The 21,882-nt window shown below is 37.6% G+C and overlaps 1 protein-coding gene across 1 annotated transcript in view; it reads right to left on the bottom strand.

Annotated features, from left to right (window-relative positions):
• PIGK (phosphatidylinositol glycan anchor biosynthesis class K) overlaps window positions 1-21,882 on the bottom strand; it is a 111,627-nt gene that overhangs the window by 61,076 nt on the left and 28,669 nt on the right. Inside the window, exons 4-8 of the mRNA XM_058658202.1 lie at window positions 11,389-11,524; window positions 8,415-8,526; window positions 6,414-6,510; window positions 3,941-4,058; window positions 3,588-3,698 (exon numbers count right to left, since the gene is read on the bottom strand). Coding sequence (XP_058514185.1) covers window positions 3,588-3,698; window positions 3,941-4,058; window positions 6,414-6,510; window positions 8,415-8,526; window positions 11,389-11,524 — 574 coding nt within the window. The remainder of the gene's footprint in view (window positions 1-3,587; window positions 3,699-3,940; window positions 4,059-6,413; window positions 6,511-8,414; window positions 8,527-11,388; window positions 11,525-21,882) is intronic.

Genomic DNA, 21,882 nt, shown 5'->3' on the forward strand with positions numbered 1-21,882 from the left:
ATGGTGTGAAAATCACTTCATTGCTACATAGATGTCATAACAACTGTGGTATTAACCTAACTCCTGATACTCCACATCAGATAATTAATAGACACATATTCATTCAATAAGCAAGGCATAAAAATCATGTTACATATAGTGCACATCTTCCATAGAGAATGTAATTTCAGAAAACTTTATTTATTTAGAGGATGATTAGAAAAATATGGCAGGGGATGTTTAGCACAATCGTTAAGTTCCTGCTTGGGAGGCCTGTGTCCCATTTCAAAATGCCTGGCTTGAGTCCCAGCTCTTGCACGGGGATCCAGCTTCCTCTTAATGTGCACTCTGGGAGGCAGCAGTTGATGGCTCAAGTACTTGGGTCCCTGCCGCCTACAAACAAGACCTGGAGGCAGCTTCAGCCTGGCCCAGGCTTGGTTACTGTGGCCATATGGTGAGTGAATCAGCACACGACGTATTCTCTTTCTCTTCTCTCTCTCTCTGTCTCCCTTCCTGCCTCCCCGCCTCCCTTCCTCCACCTTTCAAATAGAGTGAAAATGTGTGTCGGGGTGGGGGTGGTTAGCTGTTATGTGGAAGGAAAGCAGAATTTAAGTAAGAGTAATACAAACATTTCTAATACAGGAAGGACTGCAGGGAGGTGCAGAGAAAATGGCCCATCTTAGCTGAAGAATGGCATAAAGAAAACACTCACAGGCCTGCCAACAAGGGCCAGGACCCACGGCTCCAACTCACCTGTGTCAACAAGAGCAGGTGCATCAGGGATTTACCAACACGAAGAGTGAGAGGGAGAAGGGCACACAGTCATGATCTATAAAATATCTAAGCACCCTGCTAAACAGTTTGCCGATGTTCTCCCTTAAATGTACTAATAACTCACAAGTGTATAAAAGTTACAACTCTACTTCAAACTAAGGATTAAAAGACTAAGTAATGTGGGTCTGGCACAGTAGCCTAGTGGTGAAAGTCCTTGTCTTGCACCTGCTAGAATCCTATATGGGTGCCGGTTCTAATCCTGGCAGCTCCACTTCCCATCCAGCTCCCTCCTTGTGGCTTGGGAAAGCAGTCAAGGACAACCTAAAGCCTTGGGACCCTGTACCCCCATGGGAGACCTGGAAGAGCTCCTGGCTCCTGGCTTCAGATCAGCTCAGCACCAGTCACTGTGGTCACTTGGGGAGTGAATCACTGGACAGAAGATCTTCCTCTCTGTCTCTCCTCCTCTCTGTATATCTGACTTTCCAATAAAAATAAAACAAATCCCAAAAAAAAAAAAAAGACTAAGTAATTTGTCCAGTGTTATTGCCTTTCCAGTTCAGGAAAGCAGTTGTGTACAACGACTACAAAGTGAACAAGATACAGATTAAGAAACAAAGACGGGGGGGCGTGGACAAGAACGGATGAAGCTCAAAAGCATAAAATGACAGGAAGCTCACAACAGATAGAAGGTTGAAGAAGCAATGCAAAAGAAAACGCACAGAGCCAGACTGAGGGCCCAGATGTGTGGTAGGCTTCTTGAGAATTCTGTTAGAAACAAAAGCATAGTTAAATGAGTTGGGAAGCACTAAATATTATCTTCTTGCTGCTAAAAGAAGCAAACTTCCATTTATTATGAAATCATTACTTTGAGGATTTTATCTAATGATATAAATGAAACGGTTACTATTTCAGTCTGATCTTCTTAGCTGCAACAACACAACGAGCCACAGGCCTGACAACACTCACTTTAATTTGCAATAACTTTCTTCTCTTACACAATCTCCAGCCAGGCTATACGTTTATTACCTAACTCAAAGTCCCCTACTAGTCTGATTTCCATGTAAATACTCATATTCCATTTCCCTGTAGCATACCACATTTGTTCAAACTGGAAAAATCACTTCTTCCAGGAAAAAATTTAATCATTAACCTCACCATACTTGAATGAATATACAAATATACATTACCATTTCTTTGTATTCATTCAGTAAACATTCAATGAGCATGACAAAACAGAATATGCTACGCTTAAGTTTTATGAATACTAAGATACTTCTTATTCAAGAAGCTCAGAGCTCAACGAACAACACGAATACAATTACAGTACAATATTGAACATATAACGATAGTATATGAATAGAAGTCAAAATTGAACATAAAAACAGGAACTTTGTAGGGTTCTGAAACTTTTTTATTTATTAACACACTTTAGCAGTGAGCTTTTAACTGCTAACAATGAACTCCACATTTTTGAGGGGCTAAGCACTATGTTTTAAAATTTTGTTGTTTCTAAACCATTCAATATAGTACTCTGAATATAGCTGACACTCAGACAACTTCATAACCCACAAGGAATCCAATACAAATAGGTGTCACTATACAAATGACTTAGAAATATGTTATCCTCACGGCTCTGTGAGAAAATGGGTCATTGAATATGATTAAAATGGTAATTACATGTTTAAAATGAACATGGTATTTGTGAGAAATGTTCTTTAAAAACTGAATGGTGGGATCAGGCCTTCTAGCCTAGCAGTCAAGATATTTTTATTTCATTGGAGAGTGCCTTGTTTAGCTGACTCAGGATGCCAGCATCAATTCAGACCCCTGGGAGGCAATGGTGATAACTCCTGACAACCCTATATGACCTGCAGCCTGCATTAGCAGGAAAAGAAAGTGAAACTCATCAACATACAGTGATTATCCTACAAGTTTCTTTCTTCCTTCCTTCCTTCCTTCCTTCCTTCCTTCCTTCCTTCCTTCCTTCCTTCCTTCCCTCTCTTTACTTTCTTCCTTCCTTCTTTCTCTCTCTCTTGCTCTCTTTTTAACAGAAATGCTGATTAAATTTACAGAGAGGAGAGACAGATCTTCCAACCCCTGGTTCACTTTCCAAACAGCTGCAACAGCCCAGAGCTGAACCAATCCAAAGCAAGCAGCCTGGAGCTTCTTCTGGGTTTCCCACATGAGAGTTCCAAAGATTTGGGCCATCCTTTAGTGCTTTCCCAGGCCACAAACAGGAGAGCTGGATGGGAAACGGAGCAGCCAGGACTGAATCAGCACCCATGTGGGATTCTGGCATGTGCAAGGAGAGCATTTAGCCACTGAGCCATCATGCTGGGCCTCAAGTTTTGTATATCATCTGCTTCTAAGAATAACTTCAAAGTACATTTAATTAGATAGACATTTTGGCACAGAATAGTCTGGAAAACTTTTTGAACTAAATTCAATATGCCAGGTTAAATGACTATACTAGAAGTAGGGCACACAAAAACATGTAAGACCTGGCCTTTCTTTTCCAGAGTTTTCCAGTAAGTGAAAAATGCAATTAGGTTCAAAAGGTGGGTATTAAGAGAAGCACATTTCTTCTAGAGGAAAAATAAAAAATAAATGAAAACAGGAGAGCATCTCAGAAATAACAAGCTAACCTGACTACAGCTTCAGGCTTCTGCAGTAAAGACAGAGGGGCCAGCACCACAGTATGTTTTAAACAGTTGAAAAGGCCATAAGTCATCATCTAAAGCAGTAGTCCATTGATGGTGAAGAATAACAGACTCTACCTTCCACATTAAAATTAGCCTGCACATATGCTGTACTCAAAGCAAATGAATACTTACGAGGTCATTCATATTAGTTTGACTAGCTGGATTTATTTCTTCCAAAAATTCTAACACGTAAAATGTGTATCTGTCCATAAGATGGACTCCAATTGCAGGATCAGGTTGATGCTATGAAAAGAAAAGAATATGCATTATATATTTACAAATATATATGTGTGTGTGTGTGTGTATACATATATATAATTGTGTCTTTCTAAAAAATGTTGGCATGTAATAAAAAAAGCCTTATAATGTTGAAAAGTCCATGAATGGTAAGTAGCAAATACCTTCAGAAAGTATATAAGTGACTTCACACATAGTTACACATTCCAAAGACACTATAGTTCACAAAATGGGGAAAATGCACCTACCGAGAGTGAATCTTCTCCCACTTGGCTACTAGCTAAAGCCATTATGTTAGGAGAATAAAATCGCTCATACATGGATGCTCCTTGACAAGTGTCAATAATAAACAGTAGCTCATTGTAGCTGTAAAGAGAAGTGATGACATATTTGACATGAATTATTCTGTTCACCATATACTAATACTTCTATAATACTTCCTAAGATGTCAAAATAATATCTTAATCATCTTTATAGCTAACAATTTGGAGAATTTTCACTATAATTTCCACCAAAAATTTGGCACTAAAAAAACCTAATGGTAAGTGTTGTCAAAAGGGAGAAGTTGTCTCAACTTTTTCCCTCTCTTTTTGTACCACAAGACCCAAAACCTGAACAGTCAACTCAACAAATACTTATTTGGTACTTTTGTTGTCTTAGAAACTGAGCTAGCTTCAGAAAAACAGATATTAATTAGTTACCATACCTATGTAAAAATATAACTAGGATGCAAATAAAAGCATAACAAAATTGGAATGCTGTAAGTATTACAAATTTATACTGAAAGACTACATTGTGCCTGACACAATGGTGTCTCTGCCCTCTTGCAGCTTAGCAACTAAAAAACCAAAGTGCTTTATGAGTACACAGAAAGAACTATATGGCACGGAAACAAAGCAGGCCAAAGGAAGATGACAGCTCACAGAGACAAAGGGAAAGCAATTCCAGCAGAGGAAAAAGTGCCTACTGTGGAAAAACATCAACATTTGGGAAAAAGAAAACACTTAGACCACAGGTGCACAAATTCAATTAAATAGATTTCAGAAAGGTAGAGTAAGGTCAATTTGTAAAAAAAAAAAAAAAAAAAAAAAAAAATCCTATTTGAAATCTGGATCTAAGTAAGAGAAAAACATACTCAGATTTCTATTTACAATAAGTGTGTCAGCTGGTGGAAGCAGGGTGATGATAAGCATTCCGGGGGGTGTTTTTCAGGACTCTGGGGCTTAGGTAAACAGCTAGCAATGTGCCTAGAAAGGATAACAATATCTGAGACAGCAACAGAAGACACAGTTAACATGACACATTTGTGCAGATACAAAATGCATGGAGGCCCTAAAGATCCAGAAACATTTCAAGTTATACAATGCAGGGGCCAGTGTTGTAGCTCAGCAAGTTAAGCAGCTGCCTGGGAGACCAGCATCCCACACTAGAGTGCTGGTTCCAATCCTGGCTACTCTGCTTCGGATCAGACTTGTTGTCAATGTGCCTGGAAACACAGAAAGGTCCAGCTTCAGTGCCTGGAGCCTTGCCACTCGTATGGTGACCCACATCAAGCCTGTGCCTCCTGATTTCAGCCTGTCCACGACTTGCAAGTTGCAGTCATTTGGGGAATAAACCACTACAATGAATGTGTGTGTGTGTGTGTGTGTGTGTGTGTGTGTGTACCTGCCTCACTTAAAATAAATACATAAATTCTAAAAGAAATAGAGTTCTAGTGTGGAAAATAATAAACAAATAAAGTTCTAAAAGGCAATCATAACAAAATTAAGAGTACAAACCCATACCCTCGTGGGTATGAATCCCAGCTGCAGCACTCTTAGCTGCTTAATATTTGGCAAATTACTTAATTTATCTGTGCTTTGATTTATTCATTACAAAAAACAAAAATAATAACATCTGTATTACAGGGCTGCTCTTCAAATTAAACCATACAGTACAAATAAACAGCAGCAGACAGTACCTAGTATGCATTCAATAAAAGTAAGCTATAAATAAGATGTAACCAGCGTCTGGAACAGCTTCCTCCTCAACATTTCCACACAGTCCTCCTTCTGCTTCTATTCCAACATTTGTATTTATTTGGTAGCAGAGCTGTATATACATTTCAATTTACACTGCATTTTAAAGACTTCAAAGACAGAATAAACATGATATTCCCCTTTGTGCCATATGTGCAGAAAGAATTCCATAACTATTAATCAAAAGTATTCAGGTTAATAGCAGTTCTGCTGCTTCTTTAAATTCCCCTAATTTCTAATATACAACAACTTCCAACTATAGGGGTGCTTACTGGGGATTATGATGAATATATCAACTTCAATATGAGTTAAGCTACAAACCTTATGCTCACCATAATTTTAGCAAATTTCTCCCAAAGAATAATTAATACAATGCATAGGTGATCAGAGCATGTGGTAGAAAGTAAAAATAGGCGCATGCTGAGAACCAACTGGATGTGCAGAATCTCCATAAATAATAGAGAATTTGGTTGAGGAACTTCCAAAAGAAGGATACTAAATAACGAGAGAGGCAAACTTAAATGGTTTACAATAAGGTTATGTAATAAATCTGAAAATTTTTCTCTTTAAACATTTCAATTAAGTAGAAGCAGGAAATATAAAAGGGTGGGAGAAGTGATTAAAATGAGTTAAAATCTTATAGAATAAGAGCTACAAATCAACTAACAGGAAAATAGATGACAAAAAGGCATTTGTTAATTACCGTCTTTTCTGCCACATTTGTTCAAAAGCATCTGCAAGTTCTATGTTGGTAATTTCTTCAGAATCTTGAAATTTCAAAAAACCATTTCCACCATGTCCTTATAGAAAGAATCAAAAAAATTAACCAGATACATTTTCTAAAATGTGCACTGCATACTCTGATACAAATATGTACCTCATCCATCGCAATATCTAATATAATTTGTTTTACACACTAAAATACCTAGTGTGAAAAAATAACTTTCTATTATACTAATTAAAAGAAGAACAGGCTGTGTGAAAAAAAAAAGATAAGTTTCCTATCATTTTATTCCAGAAATTTACACTTATACACTTCCATTAGATCCATTATATCAGAAACTTAGTCCATTCACAAAAACGTTTGAATACTAAAAAAGCTTTTTTATAAGAAAGAAGTTGAAGATGCGAGTCCATCCCACGGACAGCTAGTAGTCTCTGTGTATAATGTGATCATTATCACTGCTAGGAAGTACAGTTTCCCCTAAACATGGATGCCGTTACTACCACTGACCACAGCCCCAGTAGTTAGGAGACTAACATTTAAGCATGCATGACAGAGCCAGTCTGGGACTTCCTGTGCTATGGTAGACAAATGATGACTATACAGCTTCATCTCCTGAGTCAGGAAGTGAGAGAGCGATCAGTAAGATCACCATCAGCTTAGGTTGACAGCTCCTCTGTGCATTTTTTTTTTAATTTTAAGATTTATTTATTTACTTAAAGGCAGAATTACAAAGGAGGAGGTAAGGGGAAGAAACAGGGAGAATTTCCATCTGTTGTCTCATATCCCAAAAAGCTTGGTCTGAAGCTAGACAGGAGCTTCACCTAGGTCTCCCACGTAACAGCAGGGTTCCATAAACTTGGACCCTTTTAACTGCTTTCCTAGGCCATCAACAGGGATCTGGATTGGAATTAGAGTATCCAGGACTTGAACCAGCACCCATCTGGGATGCCAGCACCACAGATGACAGCAGTGCCATGGAGCTAGCCCCAGTGTAAAATTTTAAAAGCTAGCAGGCACAGGGTATCAAAGTCGTCTATTCCAAAATTCATCACCCTGTGACCTCACAAGCAGTTAGTGATTGTCCTTTGGTCAAAGAAGCACTCCTTTTCCTACCAGATGCAACCTGCTAGGTTACAAAAGAAACTTTTTCTCCAAAACAGGCAGCCAGGGTTCAGGGTCTCAAGGCTTTGAGTCAGCTTTCGCATGTCACAGGCAAGGAACTGAATGGGAACTAGGGCAGCCAGGACAAGAACCGGCACCCATATGGGATCCTAGCAAATGTAAGGCAGGGATTTAGTCACTATGCTATTGCACCAGACCCCCATGAACTTTTTGGTAATGAAAAGGTGAAAAACATATAATCAATGACACCTTAGAATTCAAAATACAGTGAAGGCACAAAATACATGAAAACAAGAAAGTTAACTGAAATGCTATGAATAAATAAAATGAAGGATTAGTAGGAGAATTGCAAAGAGGAGAATCTACACAAATCAAAACAACAAGAAATGTCTGGGAGGGCAATTATTAAAGTTATTATTTTTGCTAGAATGCTTCTAAAGGAGAACAAAGGAGTGATTAATTACACTGGAACAAAGGTATAAATTGGGAGTATCCCCGATAATTGGAGACACAAGATAAGGAGTAACCAATCAGACAGGCAAAGAGAACTGAGGGGACAACATTAAGAAAAAGGCAGTTATTCAAGTAAATGTTTGGAGAACAGGATAGTCATATGCTTGAATGGGAATTAATAAAAGTAGCAGAACTAAAACTAAAATTAAACAATAATATTATGAAATCAGTTCAGCTTGTACTATTTTCAATTACCATTTTTTGTAGTACTATATCATGGAAAAATAGAACATGACAAAATATTGTAATTGGAAATAATGCATTTAAGTTTCCAAGTACATTTGCTTTTTGAAAAGGATTTCAATATATTCCACTATGAAAGCACTAAGGTCATAAAATTACCTGTCATATATATAAGAATATTGCTTCTGTCATCAGAGAGCAGACGTTTTGACCGAGGAGTACTAGGTGGGATCCTCCCAGTTAACACCCGTAGAAAATTCTCCACAGTTACCTGGTGGGAAGACGAGGAATCACATAGGAAACTTGGCACTTTTTTTTTTTTAATTTCAAAAACATTCCTTCTGAGGCTGAGTGCAGCAGCTTAAGATGCTATGTGCAGTTTTACAGGATACCAATTCAAGTCTCAGATGTTCTGCTTCCAATCCAGTTCCCTACTAATGCCTCTGGGAAGGCAATGAAAAATGGCCCAAGTATACCCTGAGCCCCCACCACCCAACAAAGGTCACCCAGAGGAAGTTCCTGGTGCCAGGATGCAGGCTGGCCCAGACCTGGCAAGTGTCACTATTTGGGAAGTGAACCAGTGAATGAAAGATAACTCTCCTGGCTTGCTGTCACTCTTGCTCTCGCATTCTCCCATCCTCTATCTCCCTCTCTCTCAGTGTAACTCTAACTTTCAAATAAGTCTTTTTAAAAAATTCTCCTTTCTTTGCATTATTCAACCTAAACTGAAACACAAAGAGACATGACAGGTAGAAAGATCTTTCATCTACTCCCCAAGGGCTGGAAACATGCAAAGCAGACCCCAGTCCAAGCTGGGAACCCAGAACTCCAGCTCCCTTGTAGTTGGCACGGAGCCAAATGCTAAAAAAATCATCAGCTGCCTCCCAGGGTGTGCCCTGGTCAGAAACTGCAATCAAAACCGCATTCACAACTAAAACATAGACACTGCAATATGGGATCCAAGCATCCCAAAGCACAAAGAATCCAGAAACAGCAACGTCACAATTACTGCCCACAACAAATAAGAATCTGAAAATAAATTCAGCTACATTATTGCAAATTTTCTGTGGAATTATTTGGTCATTATAGATTAACTATGAAAGAAAAAATTTTCATAAGTAATATTGCAGGATTATGTATCTTTATCTTATAATGCATTGTGTCACTTGGTATCTTTAATGTGTAATTAATTCATAACACTTCAAGTCGGATTTACCAGTCCTTGAATGCATTTTTTAAATCATGAAAAAATGCTAATTTTAAGTGAACAGCCAAGTCATAAACCACACATATCTAAATTTTAAAAATAGAAAAGATGAGAGCCCAGCACAATAGCCTAGTGGCTAAAGTCCTTGGCTTGCATGCACCAGGATCCCATATGGATGCCGGTTTGTGTCCAGGCTGTCCCGCTTCCAATCCAGCTCCCTGCTTGTGGCCTGGGAAAGCAGCAGAGGATGGCCAAAAGTCTTGGGGACCCTGCATCCAGAAGAAACTCCTGGTTCCTGATTCCTGGAATGGGACTGGCTTAGCTCCAGCCGTAGCAGCCAGTTGGTGAGTGACCAGCAGAAAATCTTTCTGACTCTCCTGTCAGTAAAATCTGACTTACCAATAAAAAAAAAAAGTGGAAAACCCAGCCAGCTTTCTTGTTTAACTTTTTCCTAGATCATGGTAAGTAAATGTGTGTGTGCATGTATGTAGGTAAGCTGTTGAATTTACAATCTTCCATAAAATAGCAAAAGGCCAATTGTTTTAATAGACCTCTTGTTGACTAACAAAAAAGAAAAAGGAAATTCTGACTTTTTAAATTCTAAGATAACTATATAAAGAAATAAACAAGTAAATATTCATATATAATTAATTCATTTAAATTGTTAAGTGCTTACAGTAGGCCACAGGTACTTGCCAAGTACAAAATACTAAGAATCCTATAAAGTCAGAGGAAAATGTGTGTTGCTCTTGGTGGACACTGTAAACAGAAGGATTATCTGGCAATACTGTATATTTTAAACATAGTTACAATTGTTAAATAAAGTTTCACAGGGAGAAAATGCAGCATACTGCCATTTTGTTAATTCACATTTTTGTTTTTAATCACATATATAGAGAGAGAACATTAGAAGAATATTAAAGATAGTCATCAATAAGCAATGGACATGTAAGTGAGCTTTTGCTAGCCATCAAAAGTTGCCACAACTTACTCACTCAAAAAGCTAAATTTAAAAATTTAGATCAAACATAAAAACAAGCATTCTATTAACTATAAAAGAAAGTTCTCATATGAAACCTCATCAAAATAATATAGGAGCAAATATAAAAGGCTTCTGTCTTAGCTACATACATGAAATGTTCATATGTCAATAGTTTTATTCATGTACTGCTTTCTTAATAAGAACTCCAGACATCAACAGTCAGTAACAACTAAGTTTCAAGAAAAGACAATTCGTTTTTGGAAACTTGGAGATTTTATCTTCTTTTTCCCCATGATTGTATTTACTAATACAAAGAGAACTGACCTCATGCAGTTTACAGATTCAATTCTAAGAATATAACAAGATTTTCTTCCCAATTTCACTCCCTCCTTTGTATCTCTTTTTATTTCTTTTTTTATTTTTTGCAAAAACATAAATGAAGAGTCCAACAAGTAAACAGTAGAAGGGCCTCTGTTCGCAGGAAGAGTGATAAGTAATAATCAAATCACAAGATGCCAATTTCGCTTACATATATTGTTGATTATTTGGCAATCTGCATGTTAGCTACTACAATCAGAGAAAATATGTGATGTTAGTATTTTGTAGTCTTACTTATTTCACTCAGCATAACGGTCTCTATTTGCATTCATCTTGCTACAAGGGACAGGATTTCATTTTTCTGACAGCTGAGTGGCTTTCCATCTTGTTATATATGCCACATTTTCTTTTATCCAATCATAAGTTAACAGATATCTGGGTGATTCGATCTTAGTTATCATGAACTAAGCTGCTATAAACATTTGTTGACTTCCTTTCCCATGGGTGTATTCCCAGGAGCAGGATGCCTGGGTCATATGTTAGCTATAAAACAATTTCATATTACCACTGTTTTGGAGTTTAACAGTAACAATATTTTTTGAATGTCACTAAATTTTAAAATTTACCTCATAGCTTCTATAGTCCACTTCCACATCATCTCCATACACATTTAGTTCCATATTCTTGTGACTAAACACAGTAGCTGGTTTGGGATTTCTAGGGTTGCATGCCATATCATCCGCAAGCATCAGGACAATGTGACTATGAGAAAAAAAATCCAGGAAATACAGTATTTAAACAAAACCAAAAAGTCAAGCTAAAGTATAATTAAAGTTTAATTAAAGTTAAACATATTTTAATTATTTTCATTTCATTATGAAGTATATGCTTTAAAGTATATAAATTAAAGCAACATGGCATGAACTTTACCACAGACTAAAGTTCCTACAAAGAATAGTTTATGTCATATGACAAAAGGAATTAAAGATACAATTCTGTCTTCCCTGAACATTGAAAAAAAAATTTAACCATATTTTACACTCTCAAGTCCTGCAGAGTCCACATTATCCAAAACACTCCAAAGAACTCAGAACGCTTAAGTATGGAAACATGTCATCTGCCAGCAATTGCAAGCAGTATAGCTCTGGGACAACACCCACAATCCCCACATTGCTCAAGCCCTCACAACTCCTGCCCATCAGACACCACCACCTCTTGACTGCTGCTCTTTTCCTCCCTTTATTGTTTCCACACTCACCTTTTAAGTTCATTCTCCTTAGAGTCCCAGAATGATCTTCCATTAGGGAATCAAATCATTATATACTCCAAATCTTCCAAGAACTCCCATTATAATTAGTGTAAAAACCATTCAAAAGAATCTACACTGTCTAAAAGACTCATTCAATCTGGTATCTCGCCAACCTCACTGCTACCATCCATACACACTATGCTTTTTCCATTTGGGTCCTTCTGTTCCAGAATATGCAAATCCTTAGGAACTGCTAACCAGATCTAGACACCTTTGCTCCGAGATTTTTCTATCACTGCAATCAGCAAGGGTACTCTATTTCATGTGGTTTATTCTCTAGGGGACATTTAGGAATGTGAAACTATGATTTCTCACCATGAAAATACAATTTCCATAAGGACAGAGACGTTATGTGTCCTACTCACTACCCAAACTTAACTGCTCCTGGTATACCAGAGGTACTTAATACCTAAAATTTAATGTGAATGAAGTATTTTCATTTCTTTAAGAGGAAACTACAAAATATCTCTTTAATAATTCTCATCTTGATCCTTTCATTAAAACTGCTGCACATGAATCAAATTGTTTTTCTATCATATTTTTTAGCATAACATCAGAGAAAAAAAATCCCAAGCACAAGAGAAAAATTAATGTGGTATACGTAATTGCTTTGGTAGCAGATAGCAAGAAGAAAATGTTCTACTGCATATGGTCCAAATACATTAAAGTTCAAAACTGAAACATTGTGATTTTTCTTGAAAACTGGCTAGATTTCTATCCTGAAAGCATTCCAACTCTTCCACATTCAAAGATCAGAACTTCAGCTGTTACTGATTCATACTCACAAGATGGTGAAAGTTATTCCTCTTACAACGGAAATCACATTTTCTCTTTTTTATAACTTGAGATCAGTCATTTGCATTAAAATGCTATCAATCACATATTTTAGTGTCAAAACTGCCCCAGCTGTATGCAACTGTCTAGGGTGCCTTGTACCTAGGCATGCAATACACTCCCAGCAGAAACGCAGCCAATAGCTGGCTGACATTCTGGGCCTGCTTTATGCTAACTTCATGTTAACTATATCAGTGTGCCAGCACAGTCGTCTATTTCTTAACATTAAATCTGAAAGGGGGAGGTGAGGGGGTCTGAAGGGCCACCACCAGCCTGTCAGAGTCCACAGGCCAGGTACAGACCACTGAGGGCTCTTGATCCAGGTAGAGTTGCAGCCACAGGCCTCCTCAGGTCAGGCTGCTGTACCAATCAGCATGCGTGAGAGTCAAGGCTGGGGGCAGGCCGGAAGTAGGAGGTCATCAGGAAGCAACTACAGAAGATGTGATGAATCTGTACCCTTCAGCAACCCTTAAAGTGAGAGTCCAAAATCTCTTAGGCAGGATGAAATGTGACTCCCTTGTAGAGCAAAAGAAGAATTCTTAATTAGGGACTAGTGCTAAATTATTTGTATAATGGTATTTATACATACATACATACATATATATGCAAATAAACTACTTAAGTTTATAGTTATTATAAAACTATAGAATATATAAGATTCTAAATTAAATTCTAACAAAATTACCAAAAAAGCAACTAAAACTATTAAGCCCATTTGAAAAATGACAATACTTTGATAAAACTAAATGCCTGGGCCTGGCTGCATGGCCTAATGGCTAGTCCTCGCCTTGAACGCGCCCTGGGATCCCATATGGGCGCTGGTTCTAATCCCGGCACCTCCACTTCCCATCCAGCTCCCAGCCTGTGGCTTGGGAAAGCAGTCGAGGACGGCCCAAAGCCTTGGGACCCTGTACCTATGTGGGAGACCCGGAAGAGGTTCCTGGTTCCCGGCTTCAGATCGGCGTAGCACCAGCCATTGCGGTCACTTGGGGAGTGAACCATCAGATAGAAGATCTTCCTCTCTGTCTCTCCTCGTCTCTGTATATCTGACTTTGTAATAAAAATAAATAAATCTTAAAAAAAACTAAATGACTGCTGTTATGTTCAACACAGTTTCAGGTCTGAAATTAATTTTACTTCTGTATTTTAACATTCACATTACAAATAAAATTCAGTAGTATAGAAAAATGTGTATTCATAAAAGCATGTTAGGCAATTGCAATTTATAGCTTCCAGCCTCTGTTTAGTATTTGGAGAAATTAAAACTTAAATTTAAGTATGTTTCACCAATAAACGCTCTTTGAAACACAATCACTATGAGAAGATCTTACTTGGTGACTCATTAAAGTGTGTTTTACACTTATGTATCAGGCTAGCATCACAGCAGCTATTTAAATCTGAACTGAATGGATATTAAATTAATCTCTGCTGAAATCAAGTATGAAAACCTGAAGACATGTAGGTACACTCACATAAGTAATAATAAGTTACTCTGTATCTTACTAAATTAAGACAACGACCCTAACCTAAACATATCTCATAGAGGCAAGAAAATTATATTCTTACAGTTTGGCAAGTCTACTTACCATGTGTGATGATTCAACTCTCACACTTCATTCTCTTTAAATATACATACTTCATACTTTAAATACACATATATACACATGCTATACAAATATATAGAAATACATATACTCATACTAGTGAAGCATAACTTTTTAGATAAAACACTTTTCTAGTTGGTAATATTCCTCTTCATATTTTGGTAATGGATTGAAACAATATCCTTGATTATATTATTGACCATTTTAGGATTATGAACAAAATGACATTTTAATATTTTTCAAAATAAAATTAAGTCATGAAACCCAATCAGACAAACATCTGAGAAAAAGAATTGTCTAAAAAAATGTACCAAACTGAGGGAACAGTTTCCTGTGACAGGGCTGCTAGTCCATCCTTTACCTATGTCCCTAAAACTCTTCTTTAACACAAAATAGCTAAATCAACAAAATATCTAAAATATGTGAATAATCATCATATTCATTGACCACTGCAGTGCAAGATTTCAAAATATGTAACTTTTCACTTAGACTGGCATAATACAATAGAATTCTTTTTCACTTACTAAAATTTAAATAAATGAAGTACTATAGCAGTCAAAATGTTCTAGGACTGTTTCCTTACATATTCTACAGCCATGCTACTACAAATCATATAATAACTATCATAGAGCATGGTTAACTACTATAGCGAAGTTCATAAGGCTTATCTTTAATTGTATAAATTTTATTTTTGATAAGTTTTTCATATTTGATTAGGGTGCAAAGGGTCAAGGGCTACAGGAAAGTGTATGACACTGTTGTTTTCACATTCTCTTGTTTCCTTTCTGTATCTGGGGGAAGGAGAGGGATAAGGGGAGAAGCCCCTTATCTCCCAACCATCCCAGGGTCCCCAGTGAGGAGGCATGCTCCAAGGGTCCTGCTCAAATGGTTTTAATAGTTCAACAGTTTTGTATTGCTGCCAATCTTGCTACTCCAATCACAGTGAAATCTCTCCAGACTCCACTGGCTGGCATAGTCTCAGTAACATCAACATCCCCAACTAGAATAGCTAAAAATAAAGCAACAGGATATATGACAATCATAGATTTTCCCATTATTATTACAGAAATCCTAGAAGTTTTCTTACAGCTCTGGGTTTCTGACTCATTTGTGTCACTTTCCCTCCCCCATCACCACATAGACCATTTAAGATACCTGCTGATATTGCTTCTGTACAATATAATGACAGGAACATGAAACTCAGCAAATTAAGGTAATCAATAACCTGATGCTAAGGTAACAGATTTTTAGAATTGTTTTCTTACTATAGGTCTTAAGGCCTCTCCAACTCCCACTACCAATGTGCAGTGAAACTAACAGTAACAAATGTGCTGACCACCAATGTTGGCCCATCAGATTTTCTGATTTACTTGCATTCCTATACTATATGATGCCAGGTATTTTATACTTACTTTACTAAGAATAAAACTTTAGAACTCTATATTTCACAGAGGAAGAGTGAGCAGCACCAGGCATGTTATTATACCGCCAAATAATACAGTTTACTGCTACAGGCTTGCACATTTATAGCTGCACAGGGTTTTGTGTAACAAGGAAATAACTAATGTGTATCTCTCAAGCCCTGTATTACTAGAAATAAGCTAATTATAAGAAAAAACCCATCTATTCTTTCTATAAATTCTGTACAATCATCTCTATTTCACAGATAGTTAAACTGAAGCACTCGGATGAGCAATGTGTCCAGAATACACAACCATGTTAGCAGAGTTTTTCATTCAAACCAATATTTGTTCCACACAAATATTTGCTTTTAGCAACACTAAAGTGTCAAGAAACCATGTGAATTTGCACTTTAAAGGATTTATGGTGTGTTTTTCCCTTATACTGATCATTTAATTGTCCTAATAATTAACATAGACACACGAGCTTATTATTGTTGCTTGATATTTGTGCAATGTAACTATGAATAAAACATCCTTGAAAATCCAAATGGCACCATTTAGAGACCTTAGCAAACTCTTAAACCAAATAATCACACTGGAAAATATCTCCAGAAGTATAGGAAGGAATTATATAGTACGGATGTAACTAAAACTTGATATTCCTTTGAAAGCAAAACCAGAGTACAGAATTTAAAACAGATGCAGAAGCTAAAGAATCTGCAACCAATTCCCCCAAAGCTCCACTCATTTGCCTAATGGCCCCAGCAGTATATCCCACAGCTGTCCCTTCTACTAGCGCTTTTTTAGCCAAAAACCCTTCTATTTCACTTCAACCATCTGTACCAATAGCCTAAACCTCAAGTTTTCCCGACTTCGTTTGTACCTTCTAACACACTGCCAGTATTAACCATTTTTCCTGCAGTGGAGGGTGGGGTAAGTAACAAAGAAGCATCACTCATACCCTTCCTCCTTTCTGGCAAGGCTAATATCAGCATTACATGAAGACAGGTTCTGCCTTTCTTCCTGTTTTCAACTGCTCAACTCTACACTAAATAATTTTATGATTTATTCACCTATACCAGCCTTATGACTTGTAACTCAAACCTGTGTTATTACACTGCCAAAATTAAAAGTTACTGTATTTATGTAACATTCTTAATGGCTCATAAAAACATTCAAAATCAAGAATTCTTGCATCCATGAATGCCACTGAGTTAGCACAACCTATTATTTGCCAAAATACATAACATAAAACTTTTGTAACCTTGCTACACAGAATATCATTGATCATAAAGAACTTTTTATGTATGATCTTTCCTAAGCCCTCATGCTAACAAAACTTTTCCCTTATTATGTTTCAATTAATAGCTTTACTTAGTCTCCCTAACTCAATAAATTTAGGAAAAACATTCTGGAATCTTATTTAGCAGCAATTGCTCTGAAAAGTCTATCTGTAACATCTTTGGAGTGCTATAAACAATTTTAGAACATGACCACTTTTTCTAAAAAAGTACATGCACACATCATTAATATGCCTTCCCTGGTACATTTCTATTCCCAAATGGCAAGAAAATCAATAGGCTGTTTTCGTTTTCTTCAGGCATTAAGCCAAAAGCTTACATATTCTGTGCATTAATAGAATTTAGATGGCTATGCTTCTGCTGAGGTAACATTCCTTTCATTTTTAATAATCTACTTGGCAAAAGATAAAACACAGACAGAGAGAATACAACACTGGTTGTGAAGAATATTTTGTCAGTGCTTTGTCCTTCAATCTGCTAAGAAAAATAACCAACCATGCCCAGCATCACCAATGCCAGCATCCCATATGGGTGCCAGTTCAAGTCTGGGCTGCTCCACTTCAAAATGATAGAAGATGACCCAAATAGAAGGAGATCAAAACGTAATTCTTGGATCCTTCCTTTTTCTTCAACAAGAAAAAAGTCAAAAGGGAACAATATAGAATAGGGACTGTCTGTGTCCAATCAAATCAAAGAAAAAAATAACTGGAAGATATTGACAAATGTCACTTAATAATTACGTTATTTTAAGAGACACACAAAAACACACATACACACGCACACACAAACCCATTCACTTGGATTTGATTTAACCACTCTGTTTTAAAGTGTCCAGACACATCAAACTTACTGCAAATTGTAAATTTTAGATTGAATAGTTCAATAAGATTATAGATAATCAGATTAAGAGTCATGAGGTGGAAACAAGATTACAGAACGTATTAACAACTCTATTTCTTTTTCAGGGATCAGGGAGTAAAAGGAAACTTTTTTTTTTTTTTACTTTTTTTTTTTTTTATTGTTAATTATTTTGCATTATGTGACAGTTTCATAGGCTCTGGGAATCCCCCCCCTCCCTCCCCCTCCCCTCCCCCCGGTGGATTCCTCCACCTTGATGCAGTATTACAGTTCAAATTCAATCAAGATTCTTTCATTGCAAACATATACCAAGCATAGAGTCCAGCTACTTATTGTCCAGATGGGTTGAACAGTTTCTTGGGGAGACCTTTTCTGGTCTGAAGTTTGAGCTGGCAGAATATCATCACAGTCAATTAAGAGTCCCAATATAACATCAACAGCAATTTGCAATGTTATGGAATTGACATGGTTTTGAGTAACCAGTGTATTAAAAAGAAAAAAAAAAAAAAAAAAAAAAAGGAAAACAAGTCCTAGCCACAACCTATGATTAGCTCATTGACATTTCAATTTTAGTTCATATACAGGACCGGCTGCTCTATACCTTAAAATGGCCATAAGGCACCATTCAGCTGTTTCGTGTCCATTTCATCTTAGTATTTAGCCAGTTGTTGTGTTGAAGTAAAATTTTGCTGATCTTGGCAGATTTTAGGATAATCCAGACTGGCTTGTAACTCTAACAAGATATATGTCAACATTTTAGGTGCAGAACATTTTTTTTTTTGAGGGGGGGGTGTGCAGGAAAATCCTCAACACCATGGTGAGGAGTAACTAATCTTTGTGACCCACCCAGCGAGGCATGAGCCAATCCATGCCAGCTCTTTCCTGTCAGATTTCAAGTTCTACTTTCTGTTGTTTATTTATTTTCGGTTTGTTTGTTTGTTTTTTTTTGTTTGTTTGTTTTGTTTTAGTTTGTAGGATTGTTTGCTGTGAGGGGTTTTCGAAGTGATCCCGATGGTCATTGCGAGGGAGGGGGGGTCCAGAGGTGGAGCCAGGCTCGGACCAGAGAAAGCTCTCCTCTCTGGTCCTGAAGGACGTTTATTGTTCTTCTGTTTCTGCAGACCACTCAGGGCTTCTGGTTGTCTTTCCAATGACGTTGGTTTCTGCACGGTAGTGTTTGGACTGCTGGTGGGAGTGCAGACTTGTACAGCCTCTATGGGAATCAGTTTGGCGAATACTCAAACAACTGAAAATCAACATACCATATGATCCAGCAATAGCACTCCTTGGGATATATCAAAAACATCTCCTACTCAAGAAACCAACATGCACGCCTATGTTCATAGCAGCACAATCTACGATCGCAAAAACCTGGAAGCAGCCAAAATGCCCATCAGCGGAAGACTGGCTAAGAAAGCTATGGTTCATCTACTCCATGGAATACTACTCAGCTATTAAAAAAAACGAAATGCAGTTCTTTGTGGACAAATGGGCCCGACTGGAATACATCATGCTAAGAGAAATGAACCAATCCCAAAAGGTTAAATACCACATGTTTGCCTTAATCTGAGATGAAAAGAGAACAACTTGGAAAATAGTACCTGTATAATGTAATATTAGTGCAATCTCTTATAACCTGTATCCAATGCAATAAGATAACACGATATAATCTATAAACCAACAATTAATGTCAGAATATTTAAGATCTACATCAAAAAACTCTAAAACCTACTATACCCTCAATACGCTATGTTAACCTGTAATGGGGGGGAGTGCAGGGAAATCTTTCAGGACCATAAAAAGAGTGAGAAAAAAGTACAATATAGCCTATCAAGGTCAAATCTGGTAATTCATAGACAACAGACTCAAAGCGGCACTAAACAACAATAAAACTACTATACCAATGCATGAGGGGGGAATCGGGTGCGATCCTGACAACCTCTTAACAGGAGGTCATGTGCGTGGAGCAGGGGAGCACTCCAGAGTGGAACAGGTGGTAAGGAGGAAGCTTGGATCCCAACCATGAAGACTCCCAGACCTTCACCACAAACTACTAATACGAGCAACAAGGACTATATCCCAACTGCCAAGGAGACCACAGGGTATTGGATGCCCTCGGAGGCCGAGTACTCTGAGGTCACCCACCCCCAACCGGAGCTTCCAAAGGGGATGGAAGAAGTCCAAACACTACCGTGAAGAAAACTTTTAAATTGAGAAAAGGCATGTTGAATAATATAGTACAACTTCTAAAAAGGCCTCTGAATACAAACTTTTCAAATTAAAAATAAAAGTGAAGGTAGAATTCTGGAAAGTGAACTTCGAAAGTTTTTCTTCCTGTTGCAACATAGAAACAGTGATTATAATTTAGCCACATATACTAGAGGGTAAAGGGGCAGAGAGCAGGATGATGGAAATAAATATTCATTGAGTTAACTGTGTAACAAGTAAGTAGGCTGATGTCCTTTAGTACATAATTCTCAATTACAACAATTCTATCCTCTAAAGACAAGGATATTCAGTGAGATTGGACCAACTGACCAAAACTGCATGACTAGTGGAATCAGGGGATCTAATTTGAAAGCCTACACATTTTTAGCCAATACTGCATTCTTAAGCACAATTTCAAGTCAAGAGAAGAGCTGAATGAAAGCTTTTAATTAACTTCTACACTTAGATCAACAAATATTAAGGCAAAATTGCTTTTCATCACAAGAACCTCAGCACTTCCATTTTGAAGGATCAAAGAAACACATGACCAAAATTTCTTTAAAATTACTCTTTCCAAATTAAAAATAAACAAAATTACTTAGATACAGATAAATCTATACACAGACTATAAACATATAGAGATACATTATCACATTTAAAAATCAAGGTAGGTGGGTTATGAAGGCAGGCATGATGGTAGGGCAGGAGTATCACTATGCTCATAAATGTTTATTGTAAAATACGTGAAATGTGTTCACTTTCTGTAAATAAATAAATAAATACTTTTTTAATTTGAGGAGTGAACCAATGATAAACCATTGACTACAGAACATAAAAAAAAATCTTCTCCCAAATTAATTAAAAAAATTCACTCTAGTACTGCTTAAAGCAGTGAAACACTGACTAACTCTTTTCAAAACCTACTGCAAGGGTGGGTATTTGACACGGAGGTTCACATGTTGCCTGAGAGTGGCTAGGTCTACTATGTCCCCGACCTGCTGCAAATGACAACTTCCCGCTACTGCATATCCTGGGAGGCCGCTGAGGATGACTGAATGGTTGGGCAGATTCCTACCACAAATGTAAGAGACTTGCATTTAGTTCCCAGTCACTGACTTTGCCCTGGTCCTGCCCCAGCTGTTGAAAGCATTTTGAGAATAAACTAGTAGGTAAGAGGTCCCCTTCTCTCTCTTCTCTCTCATTCTCACTCTCTCGCTCTGGCTGTCACTCTCTCCCTCCCTTACTTCTCCCGCCATTCTTTTCCCTTTCCCTCACCTCCTCCCTCTCCTCATCTCCCTCTTCCTTTCCACGTGCTTGTGTGTGTGTGTGTGTGTGTGTGTGTGTGTGTGTGTGTCTTTCTTTCAAACCTCCTACAGTCCTGTTGGACATCCCAGACCTATGCCCTTGACACTCACTGCCAAGCCACCCACATCCACCTGCGCTGCTGTCATCATGGTACCAGATATGACTAGACCTCAATATTCAATGAGTAGACACTCCTATCTGCAGTTACACATTTCAGAGTCACTGAAGGGCAGCAGAGATAACTGTTAGGCTCTAACTTCATGATGGCAAGTCACCTGTAGAAATACAGCATCACTCCTTA

The sequence above is a fragment of the Ochotona princeps genome, chromosome 2 (genome assembly GCF_030435755.1).
Source record: "Ochotona princeps isolate mOchPri1 chromosome 2, mOchPri1.hap1, whole genome shotgun sequence".
Taxonomy (NCBI): Eukaryota; Metazoa; Chordata; class Mammalia; order Lagomorpha; family Ochotonidae; genus Ochotona; species Ochotona princeps.